The 14,213-nt window shown below is 42.9% G+C and overlaps 1 protein-coding gene across 1 annotated transcript; it reads left to right on the forward strand.

Moving 5' to 3' along the window:
- The first annotated feature begins 419 nt into the window (after positions 1–419).
- On the forward strand, positions 420–2,486 carry LOC115138942 (C-C chemokine receptor type 6-like). Its single transcript, XM_029676123.2, has 3 exons — positions 420–771; positions 897–1,307; positions 1,423–2,486. The coding sequence occupies exons 1-3, from the start codon at positions 424–426 to the stop codon at positions 1,795–1,797; spliced, it is 1,134 nt and encodes a 377-aa protein (XP_029531983.1). The 5' UTR covers positions 420–423; the 3' UTR covers positions 1,798–2,486.
- Positions 2,487–14,213: the final 11,727 nt, after the last annotated feature.

A 14,213-nucleotide genomic window follows, 5' to 3' on the forward strand; every position in this document is an offset into this window, starting at 1 on the left:
ATGTGGGAACAGGTGTGAGATGCTGTGTACAATGTGTCTTAGTATCTCTAGCCTTGGGTCTGATAAGGATTTGATCAGGGCTTTAGATCAGACAAATGCAGTTGTTAAACACCTACACGTGCCTTGATGTAATCTCGGTCACAACAGAAAATGGGGTCATTCACAACCAACGGATGTTCTCAAGCTCTCAGACATGTTGGTTTCTCAGTAAATAGGGTTTGCACTCCGCACTTTCACTGCTGTATGTGTAAAATAGGACATGTCACATTGAAGCTACAGACAATAGTTCACAGTTACTGTGATGTTCATATCTTCTCTTTTTGTCATGGACTTGATTGTACATCATGACATTCAATAACTAAATCATGATAGAAGGCCTACTATTTTCTGCAGAAATATATTTTTTCTCCGCAGGTGATAGACATGGAGGTGCATAATGCGACGCAAACAGATGAATATGATTATTATGACCCAAAAGACTACACTGAAGGTTATCCTGATGAAAGTGGAACAGAATATATCTGTAACCTGAATCTCAACCGGGATATGGAGATAGTCATACAGACCTACGTCCATTCCTTAATCTGTGCATTCGGTCTCTGTGGCAATGCGTTGGTGATTGTCACATATGCCTTCTACAAGAAAGCCAAGACCATGACGGACGTGTACCTTCTGAACGTGGCTGTGGCAGATCTGCTGTTCATCGTGACCCTGCCACTCATCATCTACAATGAGCAGCATGACTGGAGCATGGGCTCAGTGGTCTGCAAGGTACGGGCTTGGTGCAGTTCCTAATAAAGCTCCTGATGTTTCAATGTCATTCATGTTACAGTGAAGTCAGAGGCAGATGTCAACATTGCATGGAATTAATAAGAATATGTTGTTCATTCTCTAAGGCCCTACGAGGAGCCTACAGCATCAACCTGTACAGTGGCATGCTCCTGCTGGCCTGCATCAGTGGAGACCGCTACATCTCCATCGTCCAGGCCAGGCGCTCCTTCGGCCTCCGCTCCCGGACCCTGATCTACAGCCGCCTCATCTGCACAGCCATCTGGGCTCTGGCCATAGCCCTGTCTATCCCCACAGTCATCTACAACGAGCGGGTTGAGGAGACCAACCGGTTGGGAGAGACTATAGCCGTGTGCCAGGCTCAGTTTGAAAGTAACAAGACCGCCCGGCTGATAAAGGTGCTGGTACCCAGTCTGCAGATGACCATGGGGTTCTTCCTGCCCATCCTGGTCATGGTCCTCTGTTATGCCAGCATCATCTGGACCCTCCTGAGGGCCCACAGCACCCAGAGGCACAAGGTTCCAGTATCCACCAAAGTTCCAGTCATAGAATTAGAATGTTTAATTATAAGAATACAGTCAATGTTTCTTATAGGGTCAATTAAGTTTCTTGTTGTTTCTTCTCTCACTTAAGGCAGTGCGTGTGGTCCTAGCTGTGGTTGTGGTCTTTATCGTGTGCCACTTGCCCTACAACATGGCCCTGCTCTACCACACAGTGGCTCTGTTCCAGCAGAGGGAGTGTGAGGAGGAGAAGGTCATCCTCACCACCCTCATCACCACCAGGAGCGTGGCCTACCTCCACTGCTGCCTCAACCCCATCCTGTACGCCTTCGTCGGGGTCAAGTTCAGGAACCACTTCAGGAAGATCCTGGTGGATCTGTGGTGCCTGGGCAGGAAGTACATCTACCCCTCGGGTCGCTCCTCACGCATGACCTCTGACCTCTATATCCCAGCTCGCAGGTCCACTGACGGATCCAACAATGAGAATGGCTCCTCGTTCACCATGTGAAGATGGGAGTAGGTTGAGATTGCCTCCAACTACAGGAAGTCCAGTAGTGACTGTTATTATGAGCATTTCATTGATGCTGTAGCTACAGTACATGGTATTTGTAACATGGATGCTGATAATTATGTATTGAAATTGCTCTAATGACCAATATTCCTCTTTGCTTATCAATGCCAATTTGTTTCACAGCATGATACTGCTTTTTGTCAAAATATAGCCAAGAATGACTAAAACATAAAAACAATAGAATAAAAATGTACTGGATGCAATCTAATAGAATACAATGACACTATGTGTCTTTAAAGTAAATGTATTTGTCTAGAAAATATATCATCTCTCTTAAAAATAACTCTAAAATACAAATAAGCATTCACTAGTTCCATGGGATGTTTTGCATAAACCAGTCTTTCAGTAAAAGTAATTTGGTGCCAAAGGGGAGCTTTCCAAATGAAAGTGTGTGTGGGCTACGGAGAGATACAAAATGGTGCAGTTTGAGGCAATATGGCGGAGAGTGATGCTGGAGATGGCGGTGTGAGCAGGTGTGATGTTGCCATTTGTATGTGTAAGTTTTGTTTTGTATTGTTATTGTTAAAAAATATGTATACAGTACCAGTCAAAGGATTGGACACAGCTACTCATTCAAGGGTTTTTCTTTATTTGTACTACATTGTTTAATAAAAGTGAAGACATCCCAATTATGAAATAGCACATATGGAATCATGTATTAACCAAAAAAGTGTTAATCTAACATATATTTTATATTTGAGATTCTTCAAAGTAGCCACCCTTTGCCTTGATGAAAGCTTTGCACAAATCTTTAACTTCTTCGAGATAGGGGGCGCTCTTTTAATTTTTGGATCAAAAACGTTCCCGTTTTAAACAAGATATTTTGTCACAAAAAGATGCTCGACTATGCATGTAATTGACAGCTTTGGAAAGAGAAAACTCTGACGTTTCCAAAACTGCAAAGATATTATCTGTGAGTGCCCCAGAACTAATGCTACAGGCGAAACCAAGATGAAGTTTCATACAGGAAATGCCCCAGATTCTGAAGGCGCTGTGTTCCAATGTCTCCTTATATGGCTGTGAATGCGCCAGGAATGAGCCTGCCCTTTGTGTCGTTTCTTCATGGTGTCTGCAGCATTGTGACGTATTTGTAGGCATATCATTGGAAGATTGACCATAAGAGACTACATTTACCAGTTGTCCGCCCGGTGTCCTGTGTCGAAATTATTGCGTAATCTTTAGGTCCATGCGCCGTTCCATTTCTTCAGAAGAGAAAGTCTACTGCCACGATTGATTTATCGTCGATAGATATGTGAAAAACACCTTGAGGATTGATTCTAAACATCGGTTTGCCATGTTTCTGTCGATATTATGGAGTTAATTTGGAAAAAAGTTTGCGTTTTAATGACTTAATTTTCGTTTTTTATCTTACCCAAACGAGATGAAGAAAACGGAGCGATTTGTCAACACAAATAATCTTTTTGTAAAAACTGAACATTTGCTATCTAACTGAGAGTCTCCTCATTGAAAACATCTGAAGTTCTTCAAAGGTAAATGATTTTATTTGAATGTTTTTCTGGTTTTTGTGAAAATGTTGCATGCTGAATGCTAACGCTAAATGCTACGCTAAATGCTACGCTAGCTATCAATACTGTTACACAAATGCTTGTTTTGCTATGGTTGAGAAGCATATTTTGAAAATCTGAGATGACAGTGTTGTTAACAAAAATCTAAGCTTGAGAGCTAGCATATTGATTTCATTTCATTTGTGATTTTCATGAATAGTTAACGTTGCGTTATGGTAATGAGCTTGAGGCTGTATTCACGATCCCGGATCCGGGATGGCTCGTCGCAACAGGTTTTAACTGTACTGGTTACATTAATTCAGGTTATTTCCAGGGATACACAACATCCTGAAATATATGTAGATATCTTTGTTAGAAATAATACTATATTTCCCTTGACGGAGTGTTGCTGAATTTAATAAATGCTTCAACTTACCCCACTCTCCCCTGAACCTTGGAATACAGTATACTGTATTTACAAATGCAAGCATAGTACTCTCCCTTCTCTGTGCCCATAATCCCTACAAGACACATTAAGACCATCCACTTTATTTTGTTAACATCCTGTTTTTTGTTATCTTTATAAGCTTTTCAGGTAAGACACTTTTCAACAACAAAGAGAGTTTTGGTTTGAGCAAAATTAGAGGGTAAGAGAAAATAAAACAACTTCAGACTAAGTTTTCACATGAAAGCGTTTGAGGATGAGCAGAGTCAATAGGCATAGATAGAGTGGAGGAAGGGAAGCTAAAAGTGGAGACGACAACGCAGCTGTACAACTGTGGTACAATTGGAATGAATTCATAATTGTATTTATTTTAATTGTATTTATTTCACCTTTATTTAACCAGGTAGGCAAGTTGAGAACAAGTTCTCATTTACAATTGCGACCTGGCCAACATAAAGCAAAGCAGTTCGACAGATACAACGACACAGAGTTACACATGGAGTAAAACAAACATACAGTCAATAATACAGTATAAACAAGTCTATATACAATGTGAGCAAATGAGGTGAGAAGGGAGGTAAAGGCAAAAAAGGCCATGGTGGCAAAGTAAATACAATATAGCAAGTAAAACACTGGAACGGTAGTTTTGCAATGGAAGAATGTGCAAAGTAGAAATAAAAATAATGGGGTGCAAAGGAGCAAAATAAATTAATTAATTAAATACAGTTGGGAAAGAGGTAGTTGTTTGGGCTAAATTATAGGTGGGCTATGTACAGGTGCAGTAATCTGTGAGCTGCTCTGACAGTTGGTGCTTAAAGCTAGTGAGGGAGATAAGTGTTTCCAGTTTCAGAGATTTTTGTAGTTCGTTCCAGTCATTGGTAGCAGAGAACTGGAAGGAGAGGCGGCCAAAGAAAGAATTGGTTTTGGGGGTGACTAGAGAGATATACCTGCTGGAGCGTGTGCTACAGGTGGGAGATGCTATGGTGACCAGCGAGCTGAGATAAGGGGGGCCTTTACCTAGCAGGGTCTTGTAGATGACATGGAGCCAGTGGGTTTGGCGACGAGTATGAAGCGAGGGCCAGCCAACGAGAGCGTACAGGTCGCAATGGTGGGTAGTATATGGGGCTTTGGTGACAAAACGGATTGCACTGTGATAGACTGCATACAATTTATTGAGTAGGGTATTGGAGGCTATTTCGTAAATGACATCGCCAAAGTCGAGGATTGGTAGGATGGTCAGTTTTACAAGGGTATGTTTGGCAGCATGAGTGAAGGATGCTTTGTTGCGAAATAGGAAGCCAATTCTAGATTTAACTTTGGATTGGAGATGTTTGATATGGGTCTGGAAGGAGAGTTTACAGTCTAACCAGACACCTAAGTATTTGTAGTTGTCCACGTATTGTAAGTCAGAGCCGTCCAGAGTAGTGATGTTGGACAGGCGGGTAGGTGCAGGTAGCGATCGGTTGAAGAGCATGCATTTAGTTTTACTTGTATTTAAGAGCAATTGGAGGCCACGGAAGGAGGGAAGGAAGGAGATAATAATAGGAGGTCTACAGTATTTGTGTCACAGACGTCACCTGTAATGCTCTTAAACATCTAATAAACCCTAATGATGACACACTTCAACAAAATCTAATCATATAGACAGTCACAGCATCCTTAGGCTGCTTGAGATACGTACTCATTGTGAATAGGGTATTTTTGGCTGATTTCTGGTTTTCATGGCAATCAGTGAAATCATATGGTGTATTATATGAGGTATAGATTCTATCACAGTGTATTATATATTATATATATATATATATATATATATATATATATATGTATTATATATGGAAGCTAGCCAGTTTACTGGCTAACGTTAGTATTCAGCTAACCATGGTTGGTGGTCATCAGCTATCCTTTAGCTTGAAAATCTATCGGCAGTTTTGTACAACACGACTCAGACCAGAGCATACCTATTTGCTCTCCATATCCCCGGATTTCTACCGCAAGCTCTGGACATTTATACCTGGATCATACAGCTACTCGCTCTGCAAACCAGAATTTGTAAGGTACTGGTTGAATGAAACAGACAGAGGCCCAGCTAAAATAGTCAAAATGTTTATTCACGAGAGGGCTGGTTCGTTGTACAAAACCATTCATTTTATACTAGCTCCTTACGCACATACTTTGGCACACAAACAGACTCCTTACGCACATACTTTCACACACAAACAGACTCCTTACGCACATACTTTCACACACAAACAGAAGGTATCCTACGCACATACTGTCCCACTACCCAGCCGACAAAGATTAGGGGAGGCCGTGAGAATCACTCCCCGTCCTCCTACTTCCGTCCTTTCCCCAATCTCTCAGAGTCCCCTAGCCAGGTCGGCACCGAATTCTGTTAAGACAGTCTGTGTTTAAGATACTATAAAGACATATTGTACAGATCTATTGCTTTACCCTAATTCTGACTAAAACTACACATTTATTATAATTTCACTGACTAAAACTACACACATCATTAATAATAATTGTATTATTCTAATCAATTTCATACAAATAAATTATTTCAGCGTGGAATATTCTAATCATTCATTTAAACATTTAAATTCCATCAACAATATCTCTCTCATCATCACTCAATGCCTAGGTTTACGTCCTCTGTATTCACATCTTACCATACCTTTGTCTGTACATTATACCTTGAAGCTATTTTATCGCACCCAGAAACCTTCTTTTACTCTCTGTTCTGGACGTCCTAGACGACCACTTCTCATAGCTTTTAGCCGTACCCTTATCCTACTCCTCCTCTGCTCCTCTGGTGATGTAGAGGTGAATCCAGGCCCTGCAGTGCCTAGCTCCATTCCTAATCCCTAGGCGCTCTCTTTTGATGACTTCTGTAACCGTAATGGCCTTGGTTGCATGCATGTTAACATTAGAAGCCTCCACCCTAAGTTTGTTTTATTCATTGCTTTAGCACACTCTGCCAACCCGAATGTCCTAGCAGTGTCTGAATCCTGGCTTAGGAAGACCACCAAAAACTCTGCAATCTCCATCCCTAACTACAACATTTTCAGACAAGATAGAACGGCCAAAGGGGGCGTTGTTGCAATCTACTGCAGAGATAGCCTGCAGAGTTCTGTCCTACTATCCAAGTCTGTACCCAAACAATTTGAACTTCTACTTTTAAAAATCAACCTCTCTAAAAACAAGTCTCCTACCGTTGCCGCCTTCTATAGACCACCCTCTGCCCCCAGCTGTGCTCTGGACACCATATGTGAACTGATTGCCCCCCATCCAACTTCACAGCTCGTGCTGCTAGGTGACCTAAACTGGAACATGCTTAACACCCCAGCCATCCTACAATCTAAGCTTGATGCCCTCAATCTCACACAAATTATCAATGAACCTACCAGGCACCACCACAAAGCCGTAAACACGGGCACCCTCATAGATATCATCCTAACCAACTTGCCCTCTAAATACACCTCTGCTGTTTTCAACCAAGATCTCAGCGATCACTGCCTCATTGCCTGCATCCGTAATGGGTCAGCGGTCAAGCAACCTCTACTCATCACTGTCAAACGCTCCCTGAAACACTTCAGCGAGCAGGCATTTCTAATCGACCTGACCCGGGTATCCTGAAAGATTATTGACCACATCCCGTCAGTCGAGGATGCCTGTTTTTTTTTTTAAATGCCATCTTAAATAAGCATGCCCCATTCAATAAATTTAGAACCAGGAACAGATATAGCCCTTGGTTCTCTCCAGACCTGATTGCCCTTAACCAACACAAAAACATCCTATGGCGTTCTGCATTAGCATCGAACCCCCGTGATATGCAACTTTTCAGGGAAATTAGAAACCAATATACAGGCAGTTAGAAAAGCCAAGGCTAGCTTTTTCAAGTAGAAATTTGCTTCCTGCAACACAAACTCAAAAAAGTTCTGGGACACCGTAAAGTCCATGGAGAATAAGAACACCTCCTCCCAGCTGCCTACTGCACTGAGGATAGGAAACTCTGTCACCACCGATAAATCCACAATAATTGTGAATTTCAACATGCATTTTTCTACGGCTGTCCATGCTTTCCACCTGGCTACCCCTACCCCGGTCAACAGCACTGTACCCCCCACAGCAACTCGCCCAAGCCTTCCCCATTTCTCCTTCTCCCAAATCCAGTCAGCTGATGTTCTGAAAGAGCTGAAAAATCTGGACCCCTTCCAATCAGCTGGGCTAGACAATCTGGACCCATTCTTTCTAAAAAATTATCTGCCGAAATTGTTGCAACCCCTATTACTAGCCTGTTCAACCTCTCTTTCGTGTCGTCTGAGATTCCAAAAGATTGGAAAGCAGCTGCGGTCATCCCCCTCTTCAAAGGGGGGGACACTTGAAACAAACTGCTACAGACCTATATCTATCCTACTCTGCCTTTCTAAGGTCTTCGAAAGCCAAGTCAACAATCAGATTACCGACCATTTCGAATCCCACCGCACCTTCTCCGCTATGCAATTTGGTTTCAGAGCAGGTCATGGGTGCACCTCAGCCACGCTCAAGGTCCTAAACGATATCTTAACCGCCATCGTTAAGAAACAATACTGTGTAGCCGTATTCATTGACCTGGCCAAGGCTTTCGACTCTGTCAATCACCACATCCTCATCGGCAGACTCGATAGCCTTGGTTTCTCAAATGATTGCCTCGCCTGGTTCACCAACTACTTCTCTGATAGAGTTCAGTGTTTTAAATCGGAGGGCCTGTTGTCCGAGACTCTGGCAGTCTCTATGAGGGTGCCACAGGGTTCAATTCTTGGGCCGACTCTCTTCTCTGTATACATCGATGATGTCGCTCTTGCTGCTTGTGAGTCTCTGATCCACCTCTATGCAGACGACACCATTCTGTATACTTCTGGCCCTTCTTTGGACACTGTTAACAACCCTCCAGACGAGCTTCAATGCCATACAACTCTCCTTCCGTGGCCTCCAACTGCTCTTAAATACAAGTAAAACCAAATGCATGCTCTTCAACCGATCGCTGTCTGCACCTGCGCACCCGTCCAGCATCACTACTCTGGACGGTTTTGACTTAGAATATGTGGACAACTACAAATACCTAGGTGTCTGGTTAGACTGTAAACCCCCCTTCAAGACTCACATCAAACATCTCTAATCCAAAGTTAAATCTAGAATTGGCATCCTATTTCGCAACAAAGCATCCTTCACTCATGCTGCCAAACATACCCTCGTAAAACTGCCGATCCTACCGATCCTCAACTTTGGCGATGTCATTTACAAAATAGCCTCCAATACCCAACTCAATAAATTGGATGCAGTCTATCACAGTGCCATCAGTTTTGTCACCAAAGCCCCATATACTACCCACCACTGCGACCTGTACGCTCTCATTGGCTGGCCCTCACTTCATACTTGTCGCCAAACCCACTGGCTCCAGGTCATCTACAAGACCCTGCTAGGTAAAGTCCCCCCTTATCTCAGCTCGCTGGTCACCATAGCAGTACCCACCTGTAGCCCGCGCTCCAGCAGGTATATCTCTCTGTTCACCCCCAAAACCAATTCTTCCTTTGGCCACCTCTCCATCCAGTTCTCTGCTGCCAATGACTGGAACGAACTACAAAAATCTCTGAAACTGGAAACACTTATCTCCCTCACTAGCTTTAAGCACTAGCTGTCAGAACAGCTCACGGATTACTGCACCTGTACATAGCCCATCTATAATTTAGCCCAAACAACTACCTCTTCCCCTACTGTATTTATTTATTTATTTTGCTCCTTTGCACCCCATTATTTCTACTTCGCACATTCTTCCAGTGCAAATCTACCATTCCAGTGTTTATCTTGCTATATTGTATTTACTTCGCCACCATGGCCTTTTTTTGCCTTTTTTTTACCCCCCTTATCTCACCTAATTTGTTCACATCATATATAGACTGATATTTCTACTGTATTATTGACTGTATGGTTGTTTTACTCCATGTGTATTTCTGTGTTGTTGTACAGTATGTGTCGAACTGCTTTGCTTTATCTTGGCCAGGTCGCAATTGTGAATGAGAACTTGTTCTCAACTTGCCTACCTGGTTAAATAAAGGTTAAATAAAAAAATAAAAAAATGATATGCACTATAAACTATAGCTATAAATATGGCAGAAGAATCGAAAATGTGCTATATAGCACTACAACAGACTTCAAGAGTATAGAAAATGCTTTGAGCTTTTCATTCACACAGTTCACCTCTTATCTTCCTAAGAGAACAATATCTGTAGACATGAAACTGTCTTCGAGCTGAGCTGTGAGCAGCATTGTTTAGGTGGCTATGTAGCTGTTGGATAATTACTGCAGTAGGCGAAATCAGGGTCACACAGAGTGATTTTTGGTAGTCTTAAACAAATCTACTTTGAAACAAACTTATACACCTCACACACATGGTTATGGGCTTAAAAAAAGAAGACACCTGTACCATGTTAGAAATTGTCACGGATCCCTCCGGGAACTTTCATTACGCACACCTGTCCCCTATTCCCACTGATTAGTACTTGTATAAGTGTGCCCTTTGGTTCCATTGGGCTGTAGATTATTGTTACAATGTCCTTTGGTGTGTGTGAGTACCTGTGCAGTGTTGTTTTGGATTTTGTGCCACTTGTATTGTGCAGATGATTACGGTTTTCGTCCCCTGTGATAATCATTGTGCGATTGTGAATTTATTTGAGGTATTCCTCGCTCTTTTGTTTGGGTTTCAACCCTGTGTTTTGTATAGTGTTTGTTTGGTCTTCGTCCCTGTGCCTTTACACAGCACACCGTAATTTGGGTGAAATAAAAAATCCTATTACGCATTCCTGTGCCTGTCTCCCAAATCATTCATACTGACGTGACAGAATAATCGACCAATAAGGGCGACAACGGGAATGGCCCGTCCGACGATGCTGAGACTGGTCTGTCCGGCGCCGCCACAACTTCAGCAGCTACAACTGGTCCGTCTGACACCGCCACAACCGGTCCGTCCGACGCCACTGCTACTGGTCCGTCTGACGCCGCCGCAACTTCGGCAGCGGCAACTGGCCCGTCCAATGACGATGCAACTTCGGCAGCTATATCGGGTCCTGTTCAACCCGCACTGCGTTCCTGTAATCATCCTCGAGGCCGGTGTCGTTGCGCTGCACAGGCGGGGGTACTGTCACGGATCCCTGGTCTTCATCCCCGTGCCTTTACATGGCACGCTGTAATTTGGGGTAATAAAAACCCCTATTATGCATTCCTGCACCTGTCCCTCGACTTTTCATACCAACGTGACAGGTATAGAGTTGAAATGTAATCAATTTTGAGTTTTCATCCCAATATTACACGTTATATACAGTACATCACAGAAGACTGAAACATGGGGACAAAGATCGTACTTTTTGGAGAAATGTCCTCTGGTCTGATTAAACAAAAATAGAACTGTTTGGCCATAATGACCATCGTTATGTTTGGAGGAAAAAGGGGGATGCTTGCGATCTGAAGAACATCATCCCAACTGTGAAGCACGGGGGTGGCAGCATCATGTTGTGGGTTGCTTTGCTGCAGGAGGGATTGGTGCACTTCACAAAATAGATGGACAATGACCCCAAACATACTTCCAAAGTTGTTGAAAAATGGCTTAAGGACAACAAAGTCAAGGTATTGGAGTGGCCATCAGAAAGCCCTGACCTCAAACCCATAGAAAATTTGTGGGCAGAACTGAAAAAACGTGTGTGAGCAAGGAGGCCCACAAACCTGACTCAGTTACACCAGCTCTGTCAGGAGGAATGGGCCAAAATTCACCCAACTTATTGTGAGAAGCTTGTGGAAGGCTACCCGAAACGTTTGACCCAAGTTAAACACTTAAAAGGCAATGCTACCAAAGACTAATTGAGGATATGTAAACTTCTGAACCACTGGGAATGTGATGAAAGAAATAAAAGCTGAAATAAATCATTCTCTCTACTATTATTCTGACATTTCAGATTTTTTAAATAAAGTGGTGATCCTATCTGACCTAAAACAGGGAATTTTTACGAGGATTAAATGTCAGGATTTGTGAAAAACTGAGTTTAATTGTATTTGGCTAAGGTGTATATAAAATTCAGACTTTAACTGTACCTTGTTGCTTAATATCTTGGTCCATGTACACCAAACAGTCAAGAAACAACAGAAGATTACAAACAGATGTTTGCGACTCTCTCTAAATGCTGACTCTACCGTGCTACTCACCCTGTACGATTTTTACTAGGATTAAATGTAAGGAATTGTGAAAAACGTATTGGCTAAGGTTGGATAAACAGTAGCAGCAGCGAGTCAAAATAGTTATTGCTAAAAGGGTCAATGCAGATAGTTAAATACTTAATAGCTACCCAGACTAACTATTTAGCAGTCTTGTGGCCTGGGGGTAGAAGCTTTTCATGGTCCTGTTGGTTCCAGACTTGGTGCAATGGTACCACTTGCCGTGTAGTAGCAGAGAGAAAAGTCTATGATTTGGGTGACTGGAGTCGTTAAATATTTTTAGGGCCATCCTTTGACACAGCCTGGTATCAAGGTCCTGGATGGCATGTTGCTCGGCCCCAGTGATGTAATGGGTCTTACGCACTACCCTCTGTAGCACCTTGCGGTCTGATGCTAAGCAGTTACCATACCAAGCGGTGATGCACCCAGTCAAGATGCTCTCAATGGTGCAGCTGTAGAACTTTTTGGGGATCTGAGGGCCCATGCCAAATATTTTCAGCCCTCTTCACGACTGCGTTGATGTGTGTGGACCATGATCATTCTTTAGTGGCGTGGACACGAGGAACTTGACGCTCTCGACCTGCTCCACTACAGCCCTGTCGATGGGGGCATGTTTGGGGATCCGTTTCCTGTAGTCCCCGATCAGCTCCACACTACCAGGTCACTATAGGCTGTCTCATCATCGTCGGTGATCAGGCCAACCACCATTGTGTCGTCAGCAAACTCAATGATGGTGTTGGAGTAGTGCCCGGCCATGCAGTTGTGGGTGAACAGGGAGTACAGGATGGGAATAAGCATGCACCCCTGAGGAATTAACGTTTTCATTAGCAATTTTCCTTTACTTGTTGATAATGGGATATGATAAAGGGTGAGTCGGTCAAGGATCGATGCAGACAAGGTGGTAGATTGTACGACAAGCGACAGGTTTATTTCAGAGTGAAGATATCTGGTACAGCGTATATACGGGCCCCTCTGTTAGCTCATCAGAGACTAGCAGAAAGGCACTTGCTAACAGTGGGTACAAGCTTCATATACAGAACAGAAAGTAGGTTGATTTCTAGGAGATCGGATCTTCGGATTGGATCAGGCTGGGGTGTAGTCATCCGGCATTGGCTCTGTTGTCTGTCCGTCATCGTAGAATCCTGCCATGCCTGTTCTTGGTCGTCACACCATGTTCAGAAGAAAAGGAGATCTGGTGTGTGCGCTATCTTCAGTCACTAAGTCTAGGCTTTCTGCCAATCTGTGGGTGTCTTATCTGGGTGTCCTCGGCAGCTATGTGTGTACTGTATGTGCGTCGTCCCTGTCTTCTGGGGTCAGTGTGTAAAGTGTGTGCGTCCCTATCTTCAGGGGAGTTGTGGCCGAACTGCCGGCTAGCACCTGTGGCTAGGAGTATCCTGTTGTGACAGTGTTCTGGATGATTTGAGTGAGTGTGTGTGTGAGAAATATCCTGTATGGGGCCCAACCTGTTTTACTTATGAAAATACGTTGTCTCAGCTATAGTAGTGTAATGTCACCTACATAGGAATTAATAGTAATGTAATGTCACCTACATAGGAATTAGCAGTCCTCTACATACTTCATATGCTTTTTTTCCTCATATAATGACTACCATGATATTTATAAAATTACGCCTGGTTTGTTCTACGATAAATGCAATACTCTAACTAGTGTAAGCGGTCCTATCTAGCTATGGTTCAGCTAAACATCAGCATTCAGCTAACAGCCAGCACGGTGATGTGAGGAGGATGCAGAAATAATTTTGCTTAGCTAGCTAACGTTACCTAGCTGTAGAGCCTGTATTATAATAGGAATAACACTGTATGACAATGTTTCTGTACTTTTATATTCATAGCTATGGGAGGGGTAAACGTTAATTATTGCCACACTAACATTACTTGATCATGAAGCATGTTGTTAGTTAGCTATCTATCTCTCTAGCTTGCAGGAGTTAGTTGTGTATTGTCGACTAATTTAATGTGCTAGGACATGCTTGTGAATGGTTGCATTATTCAATAGTGTAAAATGGTTTAGTTGAATAATTCAATAGTGTAATACGTTTTAGAAGAAAAGTTGCTTGGATTGTTAAATAGTTTGTGCTTACTGTCTATTGGCTATTTTGATATTTACGGTCAATTTGAACTGAGGACCAGGAATGTTGTCTT

The sequence above is a fragment of the Oncorhynchus nerka genome, linkage group LG12 (genome assembly GCF_034236695.1).
Source record: "Oncorhynchus nerka isolate Pitt River linkage group LG12, Oner_Uvic_2.0, whole genome shotgun sequence".
Classification (NCBI taxonomy): Eukaryota; Metazoa; Chordata; class Actinopteri; order Salmoniformes; family Salmonidae; genus Oncorhynchus; species Oncorhynchus nerka.

Bases quoted from the DNA above. Each gene is read 5' to 3' on its own strand.
- LOC115138942 (XM_029676123.2), top strand. From the start codon at position 424: ATGGAGGTGCATAATGCGACGCAAACAGATGAATATGATTATTATGAC. The intron at 772-896 runs GTACGGGCTTGG...TCATTCTCTAAG, and splicing joins TGGGCTCAGTGGTCTGCAAG to GCCCTACGAGGAGCCTACAG. The intron at 1,308-1,422 runs GTTCCAGTATCC...CTCTCACTTAAG, and splicing joins ACAGCACCCAGAGGCACAAG to GCAGTGCGTGTGGTCCTAGC.